Source organism: Parasteatoda tepidariorum, chromosome 3 (genome assembly GCF_043381705.1).
Source record: "Parasteatoda tepidariorum isolate YZ-2023 chromosome 3, CAS_Ptep_4.0, whole genome shotgun sequence".
Lineage (NCBI taxonomy): Eukaryota > Metazoa > Arthropoda > Arachnida > Araneae > Theridiidae > Parasteatoda > Parasteatoda tepidariorum.
Genome location: NC_092206.1, coordinates 62,447,261 through 62,473,980, shown reverse-complemented (window position 1 = coordinate 62,473,980; position 26,720 = coordinate 62,447,261). Strand labels below are relative to the sequence as shown.

Below are 26,720 nucleotides of genomic sequence, written 5' to 3'. Positions count from 1 at the left end.
TAGTTTGCCGGCAACGTCTGTCCGAATAGAAGCTAGACAAATGCAATCCAAATGGAAATATTCCAACCGAGTAGGTACTTAAGTAGTCACTCTGTTTCGTTATATCTTTCAATGAGTCCATTTAAATTTTGAGATGAGTTTAGTAGGACATCTTTCAAAACATAGGAAACGTTATAAAAAGACTTCACGGATCTTTACCGAGATTGTTAAATAGAACTAAGATAGAATCATGAGAACATGGTGTATATTGATTCAATAACGATGCGGACCGGATGGATGGAGAATCAGTTTTAAGAATAAACAGTTTTCAAGTTAAAAAATCAGTCGGGAAAAATGCGCCAAACACATTCAATTCAGGAGTTTCATAGAAACAATTAATAAATGTTTTATAAAAAAAAATCGAATTTTGCATCAACGTTTGATAAGATAGGATCATATATTTAAAAAGAAATTTTGTTATCTCTACGGAACGAGTTTCGCATTACACTTGGTAAAACTACTGAAAAAAGATGAGAAATATTGCAATTATGTTTCATAAATTTTTCATCACGACAAATAGTGGAACAAAAATATCATGAAAAGCGAGGTACCGATTAACAAAGTCCATATAGAATAATCATGGCCAAAAAATCAATTCATATCACTAATATAAGAAAGTCAGAGAATAAAATTATGCAGTGCTGATAAACTTCCCTCAGTTACATGAAATAACACTGAGGAACTCTTTTTTTTTTTTAGTTTTCTCTTGCATAATTTTTTTTACAGATCTCGAATGCTTTCGCATAACTGATTTCACATCTGCAATCGATTTCTCTTACCAAGCTACAGTTTTTTTAAAATGAGATTTTCAGTCTATTTTTTTTGTCGAAATTCCTAACTTTAAAAGCGTCATATATAACAAACTTGTGAGGGAGTTGGGGCACATCATCATGACTAAAGTTTGATATGAATCTGTCCCTGGAAATGTCATCATACGCCACTAGGGGAGCTTCTCCTTTTATGGACTGTTTCTTCGTGTGCTTCTGAACATGTCATAAAAGGAAGCACCCCGAGTCGCTTTCGACCACATTTTGGGGCATGAGTTCTTATGCAGTTTTAATCATGATGATGTGACCTAACCTCCGACCCTCTGTTATATATAAAGTTTTTAAACCTGCACACATAAAAAATCTGGGATAAAAATGTTAATTTAAAAAAATTGGAGCTTTAGGAGCAAAATTTAGATTTGAAATCCCCAGTCTCGAATTGGGTAAGTTCAAGTATTTGTGTAAATCCAACCGAAAAATTGTTCCCCAGTGCAATTAATAGAGTTTGTCATCAGCATTTGTAAGAAATAAAAAATGTGAAATTTCGTTATTTCTATGAAACGAGTTTCGGCTTAAAGTTTGGTAAAACTACTGCAAAATTTTAGAAATTTTCAGCATGAAAATTATCAAAATTAATCGTGGTATTTATTAATAAAATAAAAGAAGGATTAACTATAGGCAGTGAGTCAGCTCAGATATTGCAAATGAAAAATTCAGGGACAAAAATTAAACAATGATGATGAACTATTCCCAAAACAAGTATTTTCATTAAGGCCATTTCTTGAACTTTCTCAATCTTGACAGTTGACGTCATGAAAGAAAGCGACACAACTGAAGAAAAATGTATAACTTAATAGTTTCTTGCATTGTTTTCAGTATTTCAAGTCCCAATCTAGTGTAGTTGGGATATGAGAAGATAACATCAAGAAGGTAATTTACTTCATCGGGTAATTGCTATTAAAATTTTGAATAATTGTTACTTAAATCAGTCCTGTTTTCCTTTACCGCCACGCCATCGAAACTAATAAAATACTACAGAATAATGTTCAAAATATAAAAAAATGACTTCTTTCACTTGCATATTCAGTCCTCTCAGATTTTTATTTTTTATTTTATAACCGTCGTTGAACAGCCGACCCAGTTTTATGGATTAACAACTACTAATGTTCAACTCCGTAGCCTTGTAATTTTGAACTCCATCGAGAAGACAAGGGAGCTCCTGGACCGAGTATTGGGAGAAATTTGCTTTTGTGGAGGACTTTTTGATGGAGCTAACCCGCATTTGTGTTATATGGAGAGGAAGATCCACGAGAACTTCCCATGGTTAGCCTGACGACAAGGGAACTCTAACCCATGACCCGTCTACCGCTGAGGATATTTCACGTCAGCACTGTGATGGGTGCAAGCCGGATGCGGAATTCGTATCGACTGGTATTCGAACCCGGATCACCTCTTTGGAAAAAGGGGTGCTCCATTCCCTGAGCCCTCGCGGCTCAATTCTCTCAGATTGAAAAAAAAAAACATTACACAGTGCTTTCCATACATACTACTGAGAGCAACTGGCATCAAAAACTTTTGAACATTATTCAATTTGTCAGCATAGGAAATTATACAATTCACAATCTTTTGATAGCACAAAATTTTATTTCAAACACAGTTTACTCATTTCTCAAAATTTATTTCTCTGTTAAAAAATCCATTCATACTTTTTCATTTGTGAACCAAAATTATTACATTATCTGTAATAGTTGAGATTTCATGATCACTCTGTTATCATATCTGAAATAGTATCTACTTTCTGTCTATTAAAGCTATATTAAATGATTTTCCGTATAAAAGCGTTTGCACTAATACATAAAATAATTCAGTTGCTATTCTAATATTTTTTTTCTTACAAAATAAATTTATATCAGATGTCCGAAAGATAACCGACAATATGAAAAATTGATTAAAGAAAAATAAAAAGAAGTTGAATTGCACGGTTTTCTACATTATGTTTAGGAAATTAGATTATTTATTCTCAACAAACTTTAAATTTAGTTACAATATTTACCAACAGATTGCGCTGTTAGTTCGAAAAAATATAAGACAATGTTTTCTGCTACACTGTCTATTACTCCTTCTGATATTTTTGTCTTCAGACTAAAACATATAGTTGTTGGAAATGGTGATTATTTTCACGATATTTTATGGCCAAGAGTCCCATCTGTTGATGAACTTCTGTGAGTAATTTTGAAATATGGTAAGAATAAATTATCTGGTTTCTTACGAGGAACGCAGCAATCATGAATTTTCATATCCTTTTATTTTTCTTTAATTATTTTTCTTTTCAATGTATCGATCATTTTTTGGAAATCGACATTTTTTCTAGTTTTTCAATATAATAGACACATACATTATTCAGATTGTGCGCTTACACGTGATTAATCACTGTACAAAAACGGCAATATATTTGCAATCATGAATTTACAATCATTATGAGGCTAAACATTTATTGGAATAAACCGTATAAATTCATAATAAATAGTAAAACCTAAAAAATATTTTTTTTTCATTTGATGTAGCAAACTTTAATGAATGCCAAAAGTTATCAGTAGTGCCAAAAAGCATTTTCCACTTAAAACAGCATGTTTAAATATAATAGAGTTGGAAGTATTTATTTTGTATGCAATTTCATAAAAACTATTAATGAAATTTTTTTTACGTTAAGCAAATAAAAACTTAACATTTTTTTTCCGCGCTTGTAAAAAGTTATCTAAGTTAACATTGATGCTATGAGGCTATTGGCAGAGAACACTGAAGCAATCATTATCGTCAAATTTCCATCGTCATTTCCAGTTACGTTCTCTCCTCAGCGGCTGGCTGGCTTCTCACAAATAGCTAAAGCATGCTTTGATGCAGGCTATTTGCATATGAAGCGTACATTCATTGACAAGTAGAATTTTATTTGACAATCTGAAAAAGAAAAGTCAACATTCACTAAAATTTAATATAAAATAATTTTTTTTTCTGTTGATAAAGTAATTCACAAATCACAATTAGACACCTAAATCAGTACTCATAATGTGAACTGGGCACCTGCCGCTGGAAAAGAAGTGAAGTGATTATGCTTAAACCATTTTAAATTAGATTTAATTAAATTCCTGTAAGCGGCATCACGCGTGTGTGTCAAACCTGATTGGTTTCTGAATCGGCAAATGCCACGATGAAATCGCTTGCAGATATCCAATTGGATACGTTCAAGTGACACAGTTTGGGTATCTCGATCCTGATTGGTTGTTGAAACGTGGCATTTGTTTACGTTATAAACTGTTCTTTTCATTCTATTTTGAGAAAGCCAAGCTCATCAAGTACCAATTCGCTTAGGTGACACATTCTGAATTCTTTCTCTAAGATTATTTCTCAAAGATTTAAATTCTTTCCCTACATATTTCTACATATTTATACAGAGACTTTACAGAAAGACAGGCATGAAGCCATGTGGAACATAAACTATCTAATTACGCATTGAAGTTGCCAGGTACACTAAACAAAAATATATCACGGTTATAATAAAATACATAAACAAATAATGAATCTAAGTTAAATAAAAGAAGTAGACGAGAAAGAATTATATTTCAACTAATTCGATGTTCGTTAACTAACATTCTAACCTAAATAGAGAGACCTAGCTCTACTTTAATACGCCATTTTGCTGTTACAGACTAGCTTATGCAGACGTCATGGGTCATATGGGTGGGGGTATGGGAGGTCTTCTTCTTGAAGTGGAAGTACTCAATTGCGACAAAATAATATTTTGTTGAAACAATGCAACAACAGTACCATTTCTGATATTATTAAGAATTTACTTAAATGTAGGTAAAATACAATTTCGAACTTTGATTTAGTGAAAGAAGTAGACTTTAACGGGTATACTTCGCTTCAATAAATTATAAATAGCTAATATATTTGTTAGATATAACTATAATACATTCCTATTATTATAATTCTTAACCTATTCACAGTACAGTGTTGTTTCAGGACGAATTTAAGTTTTGTTATAACTGTTCGAATGTAAAATAATAACTAATATGTAACAGGGTATAATTCTTCCCTTTTTTTTTTGTTTTGTTTACATGTGCAAATCTGCATGTAAATAGTAAAACCATTGAAAATAGTTGAGAAGAGACCAAATATTATATTTTAAATTACACTAATTATTATTTTTTGTTGATAAAATAAGAAAACTCTTTAAATATTTTATATATAATATCTATTTAAAAATGTTTATATTTTCAGATTTCACTCTTAACGGCTGAAATTAAAATTTTAAAATACTTTAAAATATTAAGATAAAGTATTTTGAATAATACTGTCAAATTTGCTTTATACAGCCTAGATTTAAATAAATGTAGAACGAAACTAAACTATCTTTTAAAATGCCGCATTCAACCCAAGCCCCTAAAAACTGTCTGCCAGTCGTTATCTACATCACGTGACTCATAAATAAAATGCGTGGGTGTGAGCTTTATAACATGCATTTGCTTGGATTTTCTTCATAATCATCTAAGATCGTAAACAGAAACGAATCTCATCCTTAGATGGTGATTCTTCTTTGAATAATCCCTCCAGTTAAGACTCTTTCCTTCAAAAAAATAAGGTAAGCAATGACCTTTAAATTTAAACTATCCTTTGACATTTAAAAATTTTTTACTGCTATATTTCATAATTCTGCCACAAAAGTTTACAGAAATTTGATATTTAAATTTTTTTATATTGTGTTTCGGTAAAGTATATGCTATACTAACATTAGAAATGAGTAAAAACAGGCGTAGACAAGATTTAAATTTCATTTTTTAATTAAAGCACAATTTTCATCATCAAATTTTCATTATATTATAAAATTAATAAATTATGTAAAAAAAAATTAGTTATGAACACATTGCAAAAAATTGCGGCAGCAAAATATTTTAGTTGAAAGGATTCAATAAGGAGATGATGTAGACTAACGGTTTGACTACTAATGATTACTAGTAAATTATCGAAATACTTAAATATACGTACAATGTCTCAAAATCTTTCATCAACTCGTTTTGCTATATGATGTTCATACGAGTATTTATGATGAGTATTTTATCTGTGTCATCTTATTATGATGAGTATTTTATTAAAAATTTTATCTGCGAGTATTCAATTCTTTTTAATTCGTAATTTTAAATTTAAGCAAAATTTGAGTTTGAATTCCAAAAAGTACGGAAATCTTTCAAATTATGCTTTATATAAGTAATTTCTTTTTCTTTAATCATTGTTAATCGCCTTCATATCTTAAAAAGGGTGTTAGAATTCCAGTAGAATTTTTGAAATATTCCAAAAGGCAGATCTAACATGTTTTTTTTAATCTTATTTTTACGTGATAACAGACAAAAAACGATATTTGAAATTACTTGAATATACAAAGTAACGTTTTTACTCCAGAGAATGCCTGAAATGTCCCTCAATGACATATAATTTTTTTTATTTTAATATTAAATAGAAACAGTCTAATTTTCTGAGATAAATATTTTGAAATTGAAATAAAATATCTAAAATCTTATGAATTGCTTTTGTTTTTTACTCTTTATTTTCAAACTATTTTAGTTTGAAATTATTAGGAAGTATTCAACCTTTTCTTAAACCTTTTTTGCCATTTATTTTTTAAATATTGCATAAAACGAGATAAATGAAACAAACTTAAACTGTATTTTGCACACACTATTTTCATGATAGGATTAGTTAAATCGTGTAACATTCTCTTAAAATTTTAAAATTATTTAATTATTGTAATTACTTAAATTTGCTTATTTGTTCGTACTAATTACTGAAATTCTTAAAGTTTTTACACATTTTAAAAGTGTTATGTTGTTCTTCGAAAGTTGTGTCTTAAAGATAACATAATGCTTTGAAGCGCGTAATAAACAGTTTTTATCATAGTTGTTGTGAATTAACAACATATTAAGTTTTGTGCATCTCTAATGAACTTCCTCCATGGTTTTTATAAAAATAACCAAGGGTATAAGACATAATAAGTAATATAATAATAAACTGCAGTTTTCAGAAGAAAAAAAATTCTAACTTAGTTTTTTGGAATTTTTAAAATAATTACCATATAATATTGTGCTTAGGTTCTTAAAATTTGCAAAAATTGAGAATTATTAATTTATTTCAATGAATTTTGAGTAAGGAAAAAAATATTGCCACATTGGCATTTTTTTAAATGTACAAAATATTTGTCTGTATCTAAGGCTAATCACTTCTTCTCTGTAAAATAATAAATACAGTTTTGTTCCAAATTTAAGATACTCCAGCTAAGCCATTTTTTGATTCATTTCTTTTTCTATTTTGCTTCCTTTCTGTCACTTTTTTTTAGAAAGAGCTTCAAAAATAGCCTTAAAGGGTAGTGAGGAAAAAGAGTTGATTATATTAATTACGTACCATTACATGTTTTTAACAGCCACACCGGCACTCAGTAACTAAAGGATATTGAACTTTCAGCCAATTGCAATTTTTCTTCATTTCCCAATTCTGACAATGCCACCGTAGGAGAACTTTATTGACAGACTTGTAAGGCTTACATATCATTCCTTTGGGAAAAGAACATGTAGGACGAGACGCACAAGAATTCTCTAAGAACCATCTTGGCCAAAATCGAGGACCCAAATCTCGCCACTTTTGCAATAAGGGGCAATGGCTTTGTAACCAAATCAAGTCTCGAAATCTAGAAGGAGAAAAAAAATGCAAAAGAATACTAGCAGTTTCTATTTTTTATTTTCATTTTGTGTGAAAAAGTTTCTAAAAAACAGATAGAAGTCCTTTTACGGATTTTATTGCATCGAATCACACTTACAATTTTTATTTAATATTCCAGTAGGACCGTAAGCATAAGAGATACGCTAGAGAAGAAATTCGTTTTGTATTTTTAACCCAGATGGAGCTGGAAAAACCGTCTCTTGCCTACTTCTCCACCCATCTTCCATCAATCGTCGTTTGAAGTTTGCGGAGTTAACTAGACTTAATATGCACTACTATATTTACTTTAATTTTAATTATACGATAAAAAAATTATGAACTTTTTTAATCTAAATTTCAATTATATATTGTTTTACCGCTATATTACTGCTATATTGCATTTCCAATTTAATCATGCAAATGTCAGTCATTCTGTTCATTTTGCATTGAAAATTTTTAAGCAAATATTTGTGACTGTAACGATTCTTGTTAGAATTTGATTCAAGAATGTTACCTTTTCTTTCTAAAGTAAATGATTCTTATATTTATTGCAATTATTAACCATAAACTAATTATCATTTAGCATTTGCACTCTTAAAAATTCCTTTGATAAAAGGGTACATAGAAAATCTATTGGAGTATCTAGGAAAGGGTATCGAGGGAATAAGGGTTTTTATAATTTTTTAAGTTGATATCAAGTAGCATGTTTGCATAAAGACTCAAATCTACCAATTAAAAATTAAATAAAAATAATTAATTTTGTTTATGAAAAAATAATGTAATTAAAATACAAATTTTAAAAGGAAATGTTTTTTTACAGAACAAAACCCATTCCCCTCTTGCTCCTTCGCTCCATTATTTTTAATATCTCTGAAAAAAATCTACTCTACAAACTCTTGTATCCTCCTTATGATTTACAAAATACATTCGAAAATATTCAACAAAAATAATTCGTACGTTATCGATAATTTCATGTAAATAATCATGAAATTATAAATAAAGTTATTGGAAGTATTTCACAATATTTTTTAATCAATTTTATTTAAAAAACATTTTGTTGTTTCAATTTTTTAATAATCGTGTTAATAATTTAAATTCAAATGTGAGCCTTTCATTAACATTATACTCATCTACAACATCTCTAAACAAAATGCAGTTAGTCTTTTAAATCTTAATTTGATTTTAAAAAATTAATTCGAATATTTATTATCAATTAATAGTTATCAAATATAAAGTGTTTATAGTAATTTTTTCAGCAAATACCACATAAATACGATACCCTGCTTTACATATAAATTCTCAAAATTCATATTAACTTTCACATTTTACTACTGAATTACGGAAAGTTTTTTTTGATTTTTTTTTACGCATTAGATGTTTTGTTTTGTAAGTAACTATCACGTTTTGTTAGAATTATGTACAATTTTTTATTATTTTTTTCATCTGTGCTCTTACTTTGTTTAATATTATTTTAATTCTGTTTCACATTTCTTGAAAATTCCATTTTTTCTATTTAATGTAAAAATAAAATTTCTTAAAAAAAATTATTTTGAAGCCATTGAAGAAAGTTTAAAAGTTGAATTTTAAAATTTTGGCAGTTTACTTGCGTGTTAATCACTTATTAGACCTTCTGAATCTCCCATTGCTTTGTTCGATTAGTATTTTGGGAAAAATAGAGCAATGAAAAAGGGTAATTAAATTAATAAACCATTAATCTCACAGAAAAGCATCCAATGTATTTCTTGTGTGAAAAGTGTGTGTATTTAATGTTGTTTTTATTAAAGCCCATATTTTGAGATTTTAGGGAAAACTATTATATTCCCTCGCTACCTTTCCATCGCTTTTTATATCATTTTATTCCAAATATAAACATTAAAGAGTTTTTATTAAACGCTTTCTATCATTCATTTTGAACATTAAACTTTTCTTTCCGGAACTCATTAATTTTGTGGTATTTATGAAGAAAAAAAACGAAATGACAGTGGTAAAAAAAGCTTTTTTCCTCAATCGACGGAAGCTTTTAATATGTTATTAGGAAAAAAATCTACATGTGTCAAAACCATGCGATTTTTTTACCTAATCGATTTTCTGAAGTTTATTTGTCTGTACAAATAATATATATATAATAAGAATTGATAGACAGATAGGGCAGAATCGAAAGGCAATAGCTCTGTTAATGTTTTGTAAATAAATAAAGTAACATTCGAGCACTGTGGGAGAATCTTGAACCATAATATAGTTCAAATTTTCTACAACTTTAATATAGTGCTTAGTGGAACCAATCTTATTTATGAAATCATGGTATAAATTGGAACGAAAAAATGACTTAATTTAGCATCATTCTAAAGTTGAAGTCAATTTTCACCTTATTAGGGTTTAAAATACCGANACTCTTTGCCTTCGAGCACTGTGGGAGAATCTTGAACCATAATATAGTGCTTAGTGGAACCAATCTTATTTATGAAATCATGGTATAAATTAGAACGAAAAAATGACTTAATTTAGCATCATTCTAAAGTTGAAGTCAATTTTCACCTTATTAGGGTTTAAAATAACGATATTGTAATACAAAACTAAATAATTTTTCGTCGTTTTATTTTTAATTCGCCCTTTTATTTTTAGTTCACAGTTAGCTTTTGATTTTTTTCTGGTGCTAGATTATAAACTGGAATTTTTGTTTCGTAAAAATCAGCTTTCTAAATATAACCTTGAGATTGAATTTATTACTGCATTACATTTGATATTAATGTTAATAATTAAAAATTTAAAGAGAAACACCACAATAAATTTTTTTAAGTATCTTTGTTGGGTTAAATATTTCGTGTTGTCATCCTATGGGATCATGGAGGTTGTGTCTCTTAGTAACCAACAGCATGGTGATGGCACTAATATCAGCAATGCAAATCGAAATTAAACCTTTTCGTCTCAGACAAGTTGGTACCCGTCGATCTAAAGCTCGGAGGGCTCCATGCCACCAAAAAGTTTTGGTAAATTTGAATAACGTTTTCTTACGATAACTTTCTTATGTTTGCAGACTCGATTGATCCGACAATATTCATTCAATTGAATTAAAAACTTAACTGCACAAAATCTCAATAATGTATTTTTATTTGCAAATGGGATTATTTTTATTGAGTTGACAAGTTTTTGATTAATTAAATGAAAGTCAATTGTTTATAAAAGTTAGAATAAATGCCTTTTTTAAATTTTAAACACGTGTAGTTAACGTCCGAAAAGGAGAACTTTTCTCATATTTTTCTAGAGATAATTTACAACAGGAAAAAAAGTAATTATCTTGCTAGATTAATGATTAAAACAACAAATTTTCTGAACATAAATTGCAAGCACTGAGTTTGATGAAGATTATATTCCAATTAATAGGACAGATTATAAAAGTGATGATAGTTGTTATCTTAAGACATCAATATCAATTGAGCTATGCTCGCACTCTGTTTAAGGCACTAAGCTGTCATCCTAAAGGACTGGGATTCGATACTTCGGCTTAAAGCCTAAGTAGGCCTAAAGCCTACATAATTCCAGATTGATGGGTACCACCTTATCTAGGAAGAAAAGTTGCTTACTGGGCAATGCTGACCAAATTACTACAATCATGCCATTTTTCACGAAATAGTGAAGTCTTAACTTCGGTGACCCTTACACCCTATATACACGAGAACTAAAAAAATGCGTCTTAAAGCACTCTTCTGATGCTACAAGTCTGAAAAAGGCTTAAAAAGGTTTATCAACCTTGATGTAAAAAACCCCACCTTGCAAGGATTAGCGAAAAACAACCGCATCACGCAAAGAGCCAATCATCGCGTGCTTGAATTCCGGCCTGACTTCAGCCGGCAATATTTGCCTGAATGCAGGCTAAGAAAATCGAGGTAAAAAATCAGGTTTTCGTTCGTCTTTTGACGTCATGAGTTTGATGTCGGGACTTGTGTAAATGTGGTATAATGGTCCTTAATGGGCTGTTGCTGAAATACTTTACTTCATTAAAAATAGTTGCCTTTATTGCTATATTTTGAGTAGTGTGATAATAACTCAATACTGACCTTCTTCTCATCTTGTTTCCCATTTTTAAACTAACTCTTTTGCCTTCTCCTAGTTTCATGGTGTGAAGATGCAACCGTTTGATATGACGGGGTGGAATGCCAACTGGTACCAAATGACCCGATCGGGTTTTCTTTATGCTCAATTTCACAGTTCCATTCGGATGTAGACGAGCAGCTGTTGGTTGTTGAGTACTCATGACTTCAGAATCGAATGAACTGCCAAGTATCCTCCGTAGATTGTAGACATCTAGATCACTAGGTTTTGGATCATAAAGATTTCCCTCCGGCTCAACAAGCCCTAATACAGGTAAGAGATCTGAAGCAGTAATTCTTCCTCCGAAACTGTTCGAAAATGGGAGGAAAGTAAATAGGAGACTGATGGTAATTGATTTCATGATCTGTAAAGGAGAAAAAAGAATTTATTGCCAAATATAAGCGTAGATTTTAAAACATTAAATACTCAAGCTAAACTTACTCTAACCCCAGTAAAGTGCTTAATTTTAGCTACTTTTCTGCTCAAATTGAACCACATTATTGTGTTATCAAATTTGAAAAGATTAACTTGAAAGGTTTTATAGTTCAATGATAACTTATAAGTTTACAGCACATTTTAGCGATATTACAGCATAGCTTGCACGCTGTGTTGAAATTTTCAACGCCACATTGTTCTTCTTAAAATTAGCTAATGTTTGAGAGCAGCTATTCAATTTTTAGCAAAATGTTCATTTTTTTGAAAAGCCTAAACCTAAGAAGCGTATGATCAAAACTACCAAAATGTAGTAAAATTTACTGCGTTTCTGGCTCTGTGGAAAGAACAAAAAACTCGGTAATTTTTACAGATATTGATTGATGATTTTGGTAAAATTAGCAATAAAATAAGGTTGCATGATGTGAGATAAAATTTGTTAAGTGTGGTAAAATTCGGTAAATTTTTAAGGATAACCTTAGAGCTCGGCATAAAACCAAATGAATGGTTTAAATACTGTACATTTTAGTTTTGATAGCTAAAATTATGCTGTTCTTTTTCTTTCTTTTTTTTAAATTTTTTTAATAGAAGCATTATTACAATATAGTATGGTAATTTGACCAAACTTTTTTACTCCCTGTATAATATAACTATTTTTGAGGAGCAAAAAATAATTTTTTTTATGTACAGAGAGCACTTATTATTTTTTGTTTTAATTTTAAAACGTAACTTTCGTTCAAAAAAAATTCAATATTGCTCGTCCAACAAGGAAAGCGTCCAATACTTGAACTATAAAATCGGTAGCAAGAACCATAATTTCAGAAAAGCTTGCAACAATCTTATTAAAGTGTTGAATTAAACCATGTTTCAGTTTAAGTTGAGCAATATTATCGTGTAATCAAACTTAAGAAAAATTCATTGTCACTATAATGTGGTTCAACACTGTGATAAAATATCAGCTGGCCGGGATAGCCTGGTTGATAGGATGTGGGATTGTTGGTTAGAATAAGAGTTCGATTCTCTCACCAGCCGAAGAAAGCCCGTATACTAAATGGCGACTAGTGACTGCGGGGGTCACAAATTCCTCCTAGTTCCCATAAAAAATTATACTTCTGGGGGTACTGAATTGGAGATAGATCGTTCTCTGGTTCAGGTCAAAATTACGATGAATGAGACCGCTCTATAAAACGGGCCTTGAGATGTGCGTATGGCTGAAATCGTATTTTTGGCCATAGATGGAGCCACTGAAAAACAAGAAACGCACTCTTTGCCTTAAATTCTCTTGGTTTCCCAAGAAGACTTGCTGGCATGGTAAGTAAGCAATCGAAACAACAACAGCATCAATGCCAGCAAATTTGAACAATATTATGATTTAAGACGTTCCAAAATTTCTTTATCTTCTCTCTTTTATGCTTTGTCTTTATCTCATCTCCATGCCTTCTGTCACAAGGAAATTTATCTTAACTTAATTCCAATAAATATATATATAGATATCAAAAAAAAAATTAGAAAACAGGGAAACTTCATTCCTTGCTCACTCCATTCACCAATCTCCGTGTTTGGTTCGCATTCATCGTTGATTTTCCCTTAAAAACCGATGGGTTTTTTTTTTAGATAATCTAAAATTATTTTGTTAATTTGATTTTTTTTATTACTGTATACAGGAACATTTTATTAATCGCAATGAAATGAATGATTACCTGGATTGGAAAAAATCAACTGTATTTGGGAAGAAAAAAAAAGAACAAATCCTTTAAATTTAGGATTACGGGACAATAAGAGAAAATAATTCAATAAGAACAATAAGAATAAGTAAAATAATTGTGTAGCAACAATAAGAAAAAATAATTCAGAAGTTATTTTACTGGTTGACGATACATAACGATTACGATATATCATTTTAGTCGCTCGAAAGGGAAACAGTTTTTACATCACCTAAATTAAGTTTTTTAAATTTTTAAAAATTTTAACATTAATGTTAAGATTTATATCTAACAACATCTAAACTCGCTCTTTAGTTACTGTTCAATAATTTAATAACTTAAGTAAAGTTTTCTGATGCTTATAAACATTTTAACATTAATGTTCTGATTTATATCTAACAACAACTAAACTCGCTCTTTAGCTATTTTTCAGCAATTTAATCACTTAAATTAAGTTTTTTTCATATGTTTAAATATTTTAACATTAACGTTAATAATTATATCTGACAACATATAAACTCGTTCTTTAGTTATCATTCAACAACTTTATCACTTAAATTAAGTTTTTCATATTTTGAAAAACTTAACATTAACTTAGTCAGATATAAACTTAGTCAGATAACTTAGTCATAAAAACTTAGTCTGATATAAATCTCAACATTAATGTTGAGATTTATATCTGACAACATCTAAACTCGCTCTTCAGTTATTATTCAACAATTTAACGATATAAACTTATCGTAAAAGTTTGTGAAATAAATATCATAAGTGAGATAAATAAACTTTCATTCAGTGATGGATAGTAAATGATAGTTATAAAAACAAAATTGCAGAAAATTGCAAAAATGAATTAAAAATTGCAATAACTCTCGACTAATTGGAATTTCAGAAGAAACTTGCATAAAATTCATAAATGAAAATGGTCCTTTCAGCTAGTCAAATTTCAACAATGAAGTTGTATTTTTTTGGTCTGCATGGTATTTTTTACTACAAGTTTAAAAGCTAACTTTTGGGGTCTAGTTTTATTGTATTTTTTAATTCTTGAACTAAATAACGAATATTAGAAGTTGTTTTTTTTATTTTTACATCTTTTTATAATATTTCCAATCGTAACTGTACATTTCTAAGTCTTTTAGTTTCTGCGCATCAAAGCAAAATGCAATAACAAATTGAACACCTAAAACAAAGTCGGCCTTGGATTTTTGTAATATAGAGTTGTTTAAATATTTTCTATTGTCTATGACAAACAACTAATTCAACACTCTTACAACCATAACGAACTATAACCACGTTATAGCATAATATTGGTTGCATTAGCAATTATAGCAACCATAATAAAATATAAAGTTGATCCATATTATCGTACATATTAAACTTAGATGCACGGTATTATGGTTCAAAATGAACGGAAATTAAATACCTCATCAAAATTGCAGAAAATTTGCTGCATATTATGGTTTACGGTTCCGATTTTGAGGTTCCACGTGACTACAACTTTTTAAGAGTGTAGTGTTACTAAATATTACAATTATTGATTTGAATTATGACTCACATAAAGTTGATACAATTGAACTAATATTATTGAACTAATATTAATTTGTATAATTAAATTTTTAATTATACAAATTTTGTGGTCAATTTACTGGTCAATTTAGTGTGGTCAATTTATTTTAAAATTATCTAGCTAACAGATTTGCTCTTGCCTATATTTCATTGATTTTGTTTACCTTAGAAATGTAAGTTTTAATTAAAAAAAATTATTTTTAATTCATTACGTCTTTTATTTTTATTTCGAAGCTTAGTTTTGCTTGATTATAATTTTTTTTTATTTAGGAAGTAAACAAAAGGTAATCGAAAGGAACACTCAAACTATTGCAAAAGTTTCATTACTAAAAAAAAAGAAGAAAAAAAAACATCTCAGTGGTATTGAAAATATAGTTCTTGAATTGTCTTTGATGTAGAAAAGTAAACAAATGAAATAAAAGAAGATGAATAATAACTTGAGATCTATTGAACTAAATCTTATTTTCAAATAAATCTCGCTTTAAAAAATATTGTTCAATTGTTTACAGCTGTTTCGAGAAAATAAAAAAAATTTAAGTAGTTTATTTGCAACTAAGTATCATAGAGCAAAGTATTTCTCCTTTTCTAAATGAATTAAAAAATTGTTTTACACGTAAGACGTTTTTTCTTCTAAAAGATCCTCTGTAAAATATTGTTTAGTTTTAATTTTTTTTTATAGTCTTTTATATTTAAATAAGTTTCTTAACATTTCCTAAGAGTGCAAACATTTTGGAAATTAATTATAAATAAAAGCCAAACAATAGATTTTGCACTTTTTTTTACTGTTTTTAGTTCCTTTAAATTTTCTTTTGCTTTTAAAATTAAAAATTTTAAAACTTTTAATTTTCGGAAACTAAGGTTTCAACTTGCAAACTTTAAAGACCTGTACATTTTTTTGCAACTAATATTTCAATATTAAATAGTTAAAAAACAAAACACCTTAACAGAAAAATATATATCTAAATAAATACCTGCCAATTAAAATGACGCAATCGAACATAAATTGAAATCTCATTCCAGTTTTAAAAGCATGCAACTTACTTTCCGTCGGTGCAATTTCAATTATGTTCTTTTTCTCTTTTAGTAGAAGATGAGAAAAATGATGCTTAAGAGTAAAAAGGATGCCTTGAGAGAGGATCTTGCAAGGATGCTGAAGATGAAGATAATATTTTCGAAGGTACCGCGGAGAGGTTGGACCACGCCGACGACGAGTCTAGACTATGGGACCCACCGATCAGGAGACAGACGACGGACGCCCACCCATTTCCACGACCCCCCTTCTGCTTTTTTTTTCGTAAATCCCTCGATCCCCGGGGTTTTGAGAGGTCGCAACCCTGAAAAGAAATAGGGGAATCTGATCGAGAATAAATTAATTGTATAAAATCCTTCCTATTGTGAAATTCTGTGCCAATAAAACTATCGTATCTGCTCGCATGAAACTTAGTTTTTTAACTTTTGAATTTTTCATTCTGAACAAGCTAAATTTTTTATTTTAATGTTCATCCAATTAAAGCTCTTCGCCATTTAATATTAAAGTTTGTGAAAACACGCAATTCATATATTTAATAAGTAAATTTATGAATTTATCTTCTAAATTCTACATAACTTACATTTTATTTTGCAAATCTTTCATTTAGTAGAAACAAATTATTATATTTTATTATTCCTATAGAATAATTTGTTTCTAAATAACTGGGCTATGTAAATTTTTTTCATTCTAAAACAAAAGTTTAAAAACTTTAATTAGAAAAAGATTCCAAATACTCACTTTTTTTTTTAATCGTTTGCCCACAAAGCACTTTTCGGTTTTTTTTTTTTTTTAAATTTTAAAGCGTTAATTATTGATAAAAAAGACGCATTAAGAAATTTTTTGTATAACGAATTTATTTATATCAATGATTTCTAACTTATGCAAAGGCTAAAAAGCTGCGTTTATGATTTTTCTTTCTTCTCTATTATTTTGTTATTTATTATTTTTTATGTTAAGGAGCTTATTTATTGAATACTGAGTCATCACATACATAACGGGAGAAATTTCTTAAAAAGTGTTTTTCCTTTGTAAGTAAATTTTCTATGACAAAATAAATAGGGCTTTAAATTACTATAGATATTTTGATGGAACTAATTCGAATGAAATAGAACTAGGGGACTCCTCCCTCTGCTCGCTAACGTTCGCCAATCCCCAGAAATGCTTTCGCAGTTCCCTTCGAATTGCTTCATTGCTCGAGCTTTACTGCGTTCATTCGATTTATTACTTCCGTTTAGATTTGTATACTTTATTAAAGATTAAAGTTTAAAATAAATGGTTTATAAAATGTCTACACCGTTCTTAGATTATTAAGCATCATTTAAACTCAACTAAACTAAAACTCAGTGGCTCGACAGCCATACTGGGCCAAGGCCTACTGTGCCCATCTCAGTTTTCTTGACCTTGGGCTCTGGGGTGCAGGAGCAGATGTTCCGATTAGGTGGTCAGCCGAACGCGAAACCCCCAGTGCTTAGTTTACAAGCAAGCTTGGTACTCATTTGTCGCCCCACTGAAGGGATGAAAGGCTGAATCAACCTTGCCCGGCCCGAGGATCGAACCCAGGATCTGTGGCACTGAAGGGCAAAGCGCTACCACTCAGCCACCGGGCGTCGTAAGCATTATTTAAATTACAATAAATTTAACATAAAGAAAATTTATCTCGAAATAAAATTTAACTTACGGCAAAATATTAGTTAGAAAAATTAACTTAAAATATGAAATAATGAAACAGCGTTTATCTGCTTTGCTTTATGCCAAAAGGTGAAAAGAAATTTCATCTATTTTATATCCACTTTCGTACAAGTGTTTTACATAATACGGATAATTTTATAATTTCTATCTCAAAAATTAAGTTTATGTATTTTCTTTTTTCATTCCACAACAAAATTTGAAATTAATTCCAAAAGTGCAAGTTTTTTTTAAAAAAAATTGTGTCTTACAAAATTTAACTCCTTTTTCCAACTTAAATCGTTAAAAGTCTTAAAAGAAAGACGAAAAACGAAATTTTTTGGATCAAAAAATTTATAACAAGATTTCTGAGAAAAAATAGAAAATTTGAATATTGGGTTTTCACATACTTTAACATTGCGGAGAAAGTTTCTTTTTTTTCTTTTGCCATTTCAATTTTTAATAATATCATATTATTTTATTATTTTTATATAATTTTAAAGAATATAATTTTATGTAACAAAATACAAAATTTGAACGAAATCGGTCAAACAGTTTATGAAGAATCGAATTTCAAGAAGTCCTTGCAATTAAAATTTCATTTCGCAAAACAAATCAACCAATTTCCTACAATTTTTGTATTTAGACACATAAAATTACACTCCTTAAAGCTATATAAAATTTGTATACTTCACAATCCAAACTGTTTTCAATTATTATTAAATCAAATAATAAAAAAGTAATTTTTGCATGAAATTATATTTGAATAAGCAAATTTGATGACTGTGTGCAAATTGTTTATCATTTTACTTAAAAGGCTGTCAAGATACGGCGGAAAGTAAAATTAACATTATGGGGCCCAAAACTCTCGACCGCTCTCCTGGCCAAACTACCATTTTTTCCCGATTGCAGTTACCCTCTGTATTTTGAGAGTCAGAAATCCAAACCCCTCGAAAAAAAGTGTATTTATTGAGAGAAAGTACGTTTTCGTGTCTAATTTCATAACTTAAAATATCGTCTGCACTCACTAACCAATTAGCGTTACCATTTGATAGTTTACTTCCCAAAAATTAAGTTTATGAATCTTCATTTCACAGCAAAAGTTTAAGACTGAAATTTAAAATTGATACTAAAAATGGGCTCTTTTTTTTTCTTTTGTCTTGTACCTATAAAATCCATTTCCTTTTCTAACTTAAAGTATTATATTAAAGTGTTATTATAAAAAAGACACGGCGAAAAGTTTATTGAATAAAAATGTTTTATAGAATGATTTTTGAGTTCTAAAACAGGTCCTTATAGGTTCACATGCTCAGCTCCCATTTTTTAAAAAAAATTTTTTGCAGGATACATAATGTTCTGCGTAATTTTTTTAAAAGAAAAATAGGATTCTAATTTTAAGGTATTGATGTAGAAGAAGCTTTTGATTTTTGTAAAAAGAAGAATTGAAAATCTTAAAATATTTCAGAACGCAAATAAAAGGAAAAGTTGTAAACGATATTTAAAACATTCAAAAACTTGAGTGAAAAGCGTAGACCCTAATTAAAACACTTAAAAAAATTTATCTAAATTTCACAACATTGATACAGAAATTTTTGATATACCTAAAACTGAGAAGCATAGAATATTTTGAACATTTAGTTTTTATTCATATTTCAGAGTTTTGAGAAAAAGGTTTAAACGTTAAAAACTTTTAAAGTATTTCAGAACACGTGAAGAATAAAAAGTGAAAACTATATTTAAAACACTAGATAAAACTGATCCAACTAGAAAAACTTTTTACCAATGAATCAACTGAAAAAATTTTTAAATTCAAATTTCACAGTATTGATTATGAATCACTCTGTTTTAATGGCTGAAATTTGCAGTTGAAAGTAACTGGTAAAGGAAATGATACATATTTGTGATAGCATCGTAATTGGAAGATCTGTGCCATATTTCATGAAAATTATTACACTAATGAATAAATTACACTAATATCTATTTTTATTCCCAGCTTTATTGATGCTCGTAAAATGAGGTAACATTAAACTAACAGATAACTGTGAGAACAGATTTCTCGTTTTGTAAGAGCTCTGTAAAAAATGGCAACACATTTACAGGTTTACAAAAATAGTTTCTTCTACGGGACATAATATACAAATTCTTATATATTAAAAAAAAATATTTTTTTTCCTGAGCATGATATTAATTTCTATTAAAAGTAATGCCATGTGGTTTAGATTAGCTATAGATTTGTCAATTACAACTGACAGTAGTTAGACAACAGTATAGGAATTTTCAGTAAGTTATATTACATATGAAAACGATTTAAATGTTTCTAAGATTCAATGTAAAAGTTGTTAACTGAATAAAAATGTTTTAAAAGAACCGAAAATGTATGTGATACTAAAAAATATCATATAAGCATATTCAAAATCAAAAACTCATTCTTACAATTGTATTTATTATAATATTTCTGAAAATTCAATTTGAAAAAAAAATGCCAAGATGCATAGAAGACTATATTAAATTTCTGTTTTGAAATCTTAAAGAACAATTATATCCACTTAAAAATAACAGAATTCAAAGTGACTTTTTTTTCAAATTTTACATTTTTGGCAATACTAAAGCTAATCAATAAAATGTTAGTTTGTCTAAACATTTGCAACCCTAGAAGGTATTATTGCTCTGTTCCTAAACCACTGCAACTCATGAACGAAGTAAGAAAAACACTTGGTCTCTATATTCGGGCGGCATGTCGTTATTTTACAATTATCGCAATAACGATAGGTAAAATATTTTAAGCGATATGTCGTGGATACGATAATGGTCAAAAATTATGAACAAGCAATAAATATCAAGATGTATAGACAAATTATATGAGGCCATTTATATGTACAGTACCCAATAGCAAAATAAAGTTTATTTTCACACAGCAGAAATCTTTTAATGTAAACCCAAAAAGGATTTTTGTGTGGTTTACGTACGTGTAAGCCTTCTAATCTTAAGACTAGATCTATGACAATCTGCTCTTTTCTACACACATTACCCTAGTCCTATTTTCTCAACTTCTTGCGTGCTCAGATGAAATCCACCTTGTCATGAAATTTTAATGGACAATACAATTTGATCCTATCGCTAGTGTGACGTCATTATGGAGCTAAGTGACCATTTTACTTAAGTGACAATTTCTTTTTTAAAAAAAAGCTTTAAAAGAAAATTTTTTATCCTTTAAGGATGAAAGTTTTGAAACTGAAATAATTTTGAGTCATTGAAAAAAGGTTTTTAGTACAAACATTTACGGGACAATAAAAAGAAAATTCCAACACAAGGTTCCCGTTAGATTACATGCTTTCTGGTATATTAGCAGCAATTTCTAATTTTTTTTTAAATTTTAAAGCTATTATACTCACTTAGAAATGGAAAAAAATAATTTTATGTTAAAGAAAATTATTTACGTTACAATATTGTAAACTAAATTAAAAAAACATACATATTAAATATTATTTTTAAATATTGACCATGATCGGGATTAGAACCCCGGATCATAGAGGACTAGTAATTTGTTGCTTCTTATCACTTAACCCTAACGGCCACATCACACCTGGCTGATAGATTTATTACAGGTTTTAAGTACTTTCTCGTCTTTTTCCGCTTTTCCAATGGAATTATATTGGGCCACATTGTGGGGCACCTAATTTGTCTATAATTATTGCCTTTAGAACTGTAATATAACATGTTATAACATAATATCTGGTAGAGTTTGAAAATTAAAACTTTATATTAAGGGGAGATATGGGGCCATTTATTTGTACAGTATATGAGCAACAATTTCTTTGGTTACGATTCACTAGTATATAAGACAAGTTAACTCGAATCTATATCGGAGTACCTTTTTATTGATAAAGGTTAACATTGTCGCTAACGACTCTTCCCACATTGGTGACATTTGGACGTGATGTTGAACGTGCCTACCTCGACAGGAACTCTCACTTCCATATAAACACGCCTATCTATACAGTAACGCCCACTTCGATCTGAACACGCCTACTTCCGTGGATGGTCCACATTGAATAGTTGACTTGTTACTTGTAACTGCGACATTATCCATCTCCTCGCGCTGTTGCTACTCAGGCTCGATCACGTACAACGTATACACTCGACTGCTAAAGGCAACACAGGAGCGACCACGACCGTGAACTTAATACAGCTCTCATGAGCAGCTCACCAAAGTACGGTGATCTTAATACAGCCCTCCCGGCCTTTCACAAAACAGCAATGAATCAAATAGTGGTATCCATTCATCGAATTCTATCACAGCTATAATTCTGGTAGAGGAGTACTGTAGTGTATCTACCACGACAAATATAAAATTCTTGTACACTAGTATATAAGACAAATTAACTCGATTTTATGTTGGGGTGCCTTTTCATAGATGAAGGATGACATTGTCGATAACGACTCTTCCCACAGTGCCATCAAGACTGACCATCACCCCATGTTAGGAATCAGAAACACTTCATGTTGGACCAACATGGGTTGATGGTCTTGTTTGAAAGCCCAACAAAAGCAGTCCATCAAATAGAATCATATTTTAATGGTATCCCACTTAATATTGTATCAAAAATCATTTTATTTTTTGATGGTACCATCAAGACAGACCTCATGCTAAGAATTGGAACTATTTATGTTCGACCAACATGAACTAAACCAACTTTACTTCATGTTACAACAAAACACTATCACAAACCAGCATATTCTACTTATTTCCGTTTTTACATTCCATAAGCAATCATCCTAATTCTTGATTGTACCGTCAAGACTAGCTATTACCACATGTCGATTTAGTTGATGGTACGTGAAAAACCAATATATATTGCTATTTTCATTATGGTAAACCACTAAGTATATTGTAAACGAAAACTTTTCATCACGAGCCATTCTTAATGTTAGCCCAATTTACATTTGAAATATATATAGATCTTTTTTTTGTATAGAATACTATGTCAAGGTCAGCTATGGTTACATAGAAGTTTTGTTATTATATTCCTCTTATATTCTTTTATAATAGTTCGTCAAAACAAGTTGATTCTACCTATTTCAATATTAGAAGGTTGAACAGTCTTGACCCAAGCAAAATTAAAACTTGAGATTCTTAATTATTTTTCAGGCCCTTACTTACATAAAGCTTTATCCTACATTTAAAGTCAGATAACATTCATAATTTAATTGTAAAACGAAGTCGAAAGAATAAATAAAAATTTCCTATTATGTATATATGTTACCGTTAAAGTATGAAATCCGTTATTTTCTAGAATACCTAGTTATTCCATAACTTAGAAAGACTGAAGGGGTCAGTATGACCTTTCCCAGACTATGTGTAGATCGCATATCAAAATTTCTAAAACTATTCATTAAAAACATATTATAGGCCTGGTCATCGAAATTCTATGGTGTTTTATCAGAAATAATTTTTTTAAACTGAGCACTGTATTTTCAATTAGATATATTCTTAGTTTCCTAATATATATATTTTTTGCAATAAATAATGAGTATGTGCAGAAAATACTCTTGTTATTTTTAATGAAACTGGGGTACCTTTTATTCAAAAGTAGCTGGGGTTCTGGAATACCTACCAAAATACCAAGGTGATCACTCTGGCCTCTGTGGTTCTCTATATATGCTTCCATAAAGCTAACGCATGAATGATTACCCGAGCAATTAAATTAGATCTAACTATGGAAAGTCAGAAATACTCACGTTTTCGGTAAGTTATATTTAGAATTATAGAGCAACAACAAAAAAAAAGAGATGGGTCAATTTGACTTTATCCGTCTTTCTAGTGTGAAGTTTATAAAGAAAAATTGTTTCAGGAAGAATAATTAATTATTAATTTAGGAAATTAGAAGCTTAACAGTAGTAAAAAAACAGTTTCTCTCTAGTTCAAAAATAAGTAAAATAAATAAATAAACAAATAAAATTGCTGTGAAATATATTACACATTAACTATTTTCAATAAATATTAGCAATATTGAAAAAATGTGTTCGATGGACAAAAATAAAACATTTCATTGATTTTTGAAAAAAAATTTTTATTATGGATCAACTGAAACATTTGCTTTAATCCTTTCAAATGGAAAACAATTCTATAAATGGAGAGAAAAAAATACTTTTTATTTGACCAAACTATATATAAATACATAAGTGGTCGACCTTTGTGCTAAAATACAAAACTGAGGCAAACAACGTTAAAGAACACAAAAATATAAAATACAGACAGCTGTTTCGGATGCTCAAAGGGCAACCTTCATCAGTGCAACAGAAAGATGTTGCTCTTTCTGCCCTTTGAGCATCCGAAACAGCTGTCTGTATTTTATATTTTTCTGCTCCTTAACGTTGTTTGCCTTAGTTTTGCAAACTATATATAATTATTTCTTAGAAAATTATTACAATTATTTCTTATAGTTATTTCTTAGTAAAGTATAATTATTTCTTAGGCATATGATATGTACAATGTTGATATCATCTGTTTTAAATAAGTTTTTCATTAACATACTTTTATCTCGCCTGAAACAACAAGATAAATTAAAAAATAATTTGCGTATAAGTGTTAAAAGCCTCAATTCACTTGGTTTAACGATCTTTTTAATCTTAAGTTTTTACTTAAGATAGTTTTACTCTCTAATACTTTATACTTCATTTTGATTTACGAAGTAAAATAACAATTTGAAAAAGAACCTTTAATTATCTAGGTAATTTTAAAATATCATAACAATAAGGATGCAACTGATCTTAAACTGGCCGGCTACCAATTACTGGATATCTCGCCTGACTTTGAACCGGATATCTAGAATCCGTTGACAGCTGGCCGGCTACCGAGTATTGGATATCTGGCCTGACTTTGAGCCAGATATCTGGAATCCGTTGACAACATCCTCCCTTTTCTTAGCATTGATAGTTAATAGTGTAAGACAAAATTAATATTTATTTTTAATTCATATTTCTATCTATATCTTTTAAATAAACTTTTAATTATAACAAATTAACTCTAAATATGTAAGCAACAATTCTCATACAAAGAACACATAATTATTACTATCTTAAAATGAAACCAAGGATAGAATATAGTTGACTAGTAAGAAACATTGATAAAATATTTAAAAAAAAAAAAAACATATATTTACAATAATATTCAAATTGAAAAATTAAAGGTTAAAATCTTAAGCAATTAGTTAACAAAACTGTTAAGGGCTTTAAAAACTTTTAAATTAAAAAAAAAAACTGTTGATAAATTTGTCTATTTGCTTTGTTGCAAGATTTGTACATAACATAGCTGTCACCCATGCTAATTTTTTTCTCAAAATAAAAATCGAAGAATATTTCAGGAAATTATAATTATTTAATAGTTAATAAATTATTATTAGGTCAGATTTGATTTTACTTGATTTTAAAAATCGTAATAGTTTGAAGCATGTGCATAATATATACAGTTATGCATGTGTATATCTGTGAATAATAAATGAATACCCACAATATGATTTTCAATATCATATAACTTAAAAATATTTATATCAGTGTTTATACTGTAAAAATATTTATATCAGTGACTAGCTGTAGTAGGACTGCACAAGATATCTTTGTTTTGCAGAGATTATGAACTTAAAAGTTCTTTAATTAAAAAAATATTTGTATAAAATTGCATTTTCCATCATAACCATACTTGCACTTAGCTCTAACGCTCACACCACACCTGGCTGTCAGTCTTATAAAAAGCTTTAAGAAATGTTCGCTCTTTTTCTATAAAAGCAAAGTGTGCCACACAGTGGGCCCCAGGACCTGATTATCGCCTAGGCCCAATAGGCACGGGCCTAGGGTCCACACTATCTGAGGGGGGTCTCAAAAATCAATAAAATGTGAACAATATTACAATTTTTTTCAAATACTGAAAAGAACAGTTTTTCCCAAATGCATTTTTTTATTTCAAATTTTCCTTATATTGTGATAAACCAGATTCGTGTAAACATTGCACTAATCAAATTCGAATGTGCAGCTGAATTTGAATTGTTTCAATTTTTACTTTAACAGTTTAAGTGAATGCACTGAATATGAGTTTTAATTTTTAGAAAGTGTTATATTTAGATAAAGTATTATTTAAATGTGTTTTTAATTTTCTGTGAGTAGCTATGATTTTGGGTGTTTTGGATATTTTTGTGTGTAGTTTTTAATAAAAACTGTAATTAATAACCTTAATATCTTAGCATCCATGCTGAACTTATCGTTAAATCTAATGAAAAGTCGGCTAGCTTTGTGTTGGTTTAAGTACTAAATAAAAAAATAATTTAAGCTTATAATAAAAAATTATTCTACTAATCAGTGACTTTTAGCAAAAATCACTGATTTAAATTGTTTGTGATCACTAAACTATTTTTATTTCGATACAACATTGTTTTGTTGTTTTATATTTCGCTTCAATATATATGCATGAACTTTTCTCAGAAAAATAATCTCCAATTGTCTGCTTTCAAAATTTCTTAAAATGTTTCTCTTGAATCATGCAGTTCGATAGATTTTTTTTATTGTTAGAACTACTCTTCAGAAATTTAATTTCAAAATATTTTGTTAGGGACCCGGAAAATTTGGTGGGACTTGGGGCTGAATTTATTTTGATCGGTCACTGGTGGGCTCCCAAATTTGTCTATAATTATTTCC

At 29.3% G+C, this 26,720-nt stretch overlaps 1 protein-coding gene and 1 long non-coding RNA gene across 2 annotated transcripts; one reads left to right on the top strand and one right to left on the bottom strand.

The window, feature by feature from the left end:
* Positions 1-2,430: 2,430 nt before the first annotated feature.
* LOC107443424 (noggin-like) lies at positions 2,431-16,515 on the bottom strand. The gene is made up of 4 exons (XM_016057279.3): positions 16,379-16,515; positions 11,606-12,003; positions 7,257-7,539; positions 2,431-3,761 (listed from the first exon to the last, which is right to left on the bottom strand). Exons 2-3 carry the CDS (start codon positions 11,998-12,000, stop codon positions 7,269-7,271), a joined length of 666 nt encoding a protein of 221 aa, XP_015912765.1. The 5' UTR covers positions 12,001-12,003; positions 16,379-16,515; the 3' UTR covers positions 2,431-3,761; positions 7,257-7,268.
* Positions 5,307-16,780, top strand: LOC122268848 (uncharacterized). The gene is made up of 3 exons (XR_006224715.2): positions 5,307-5,445; positions 11,659-11,912; positions 16,422-16,780. It is a non-coding gene; the product is annotated as an uncharacterized lncRNA (long non-coding RNA).
* Positions 16,781-26,720: the final 9,940 nt, after the last annotated feature.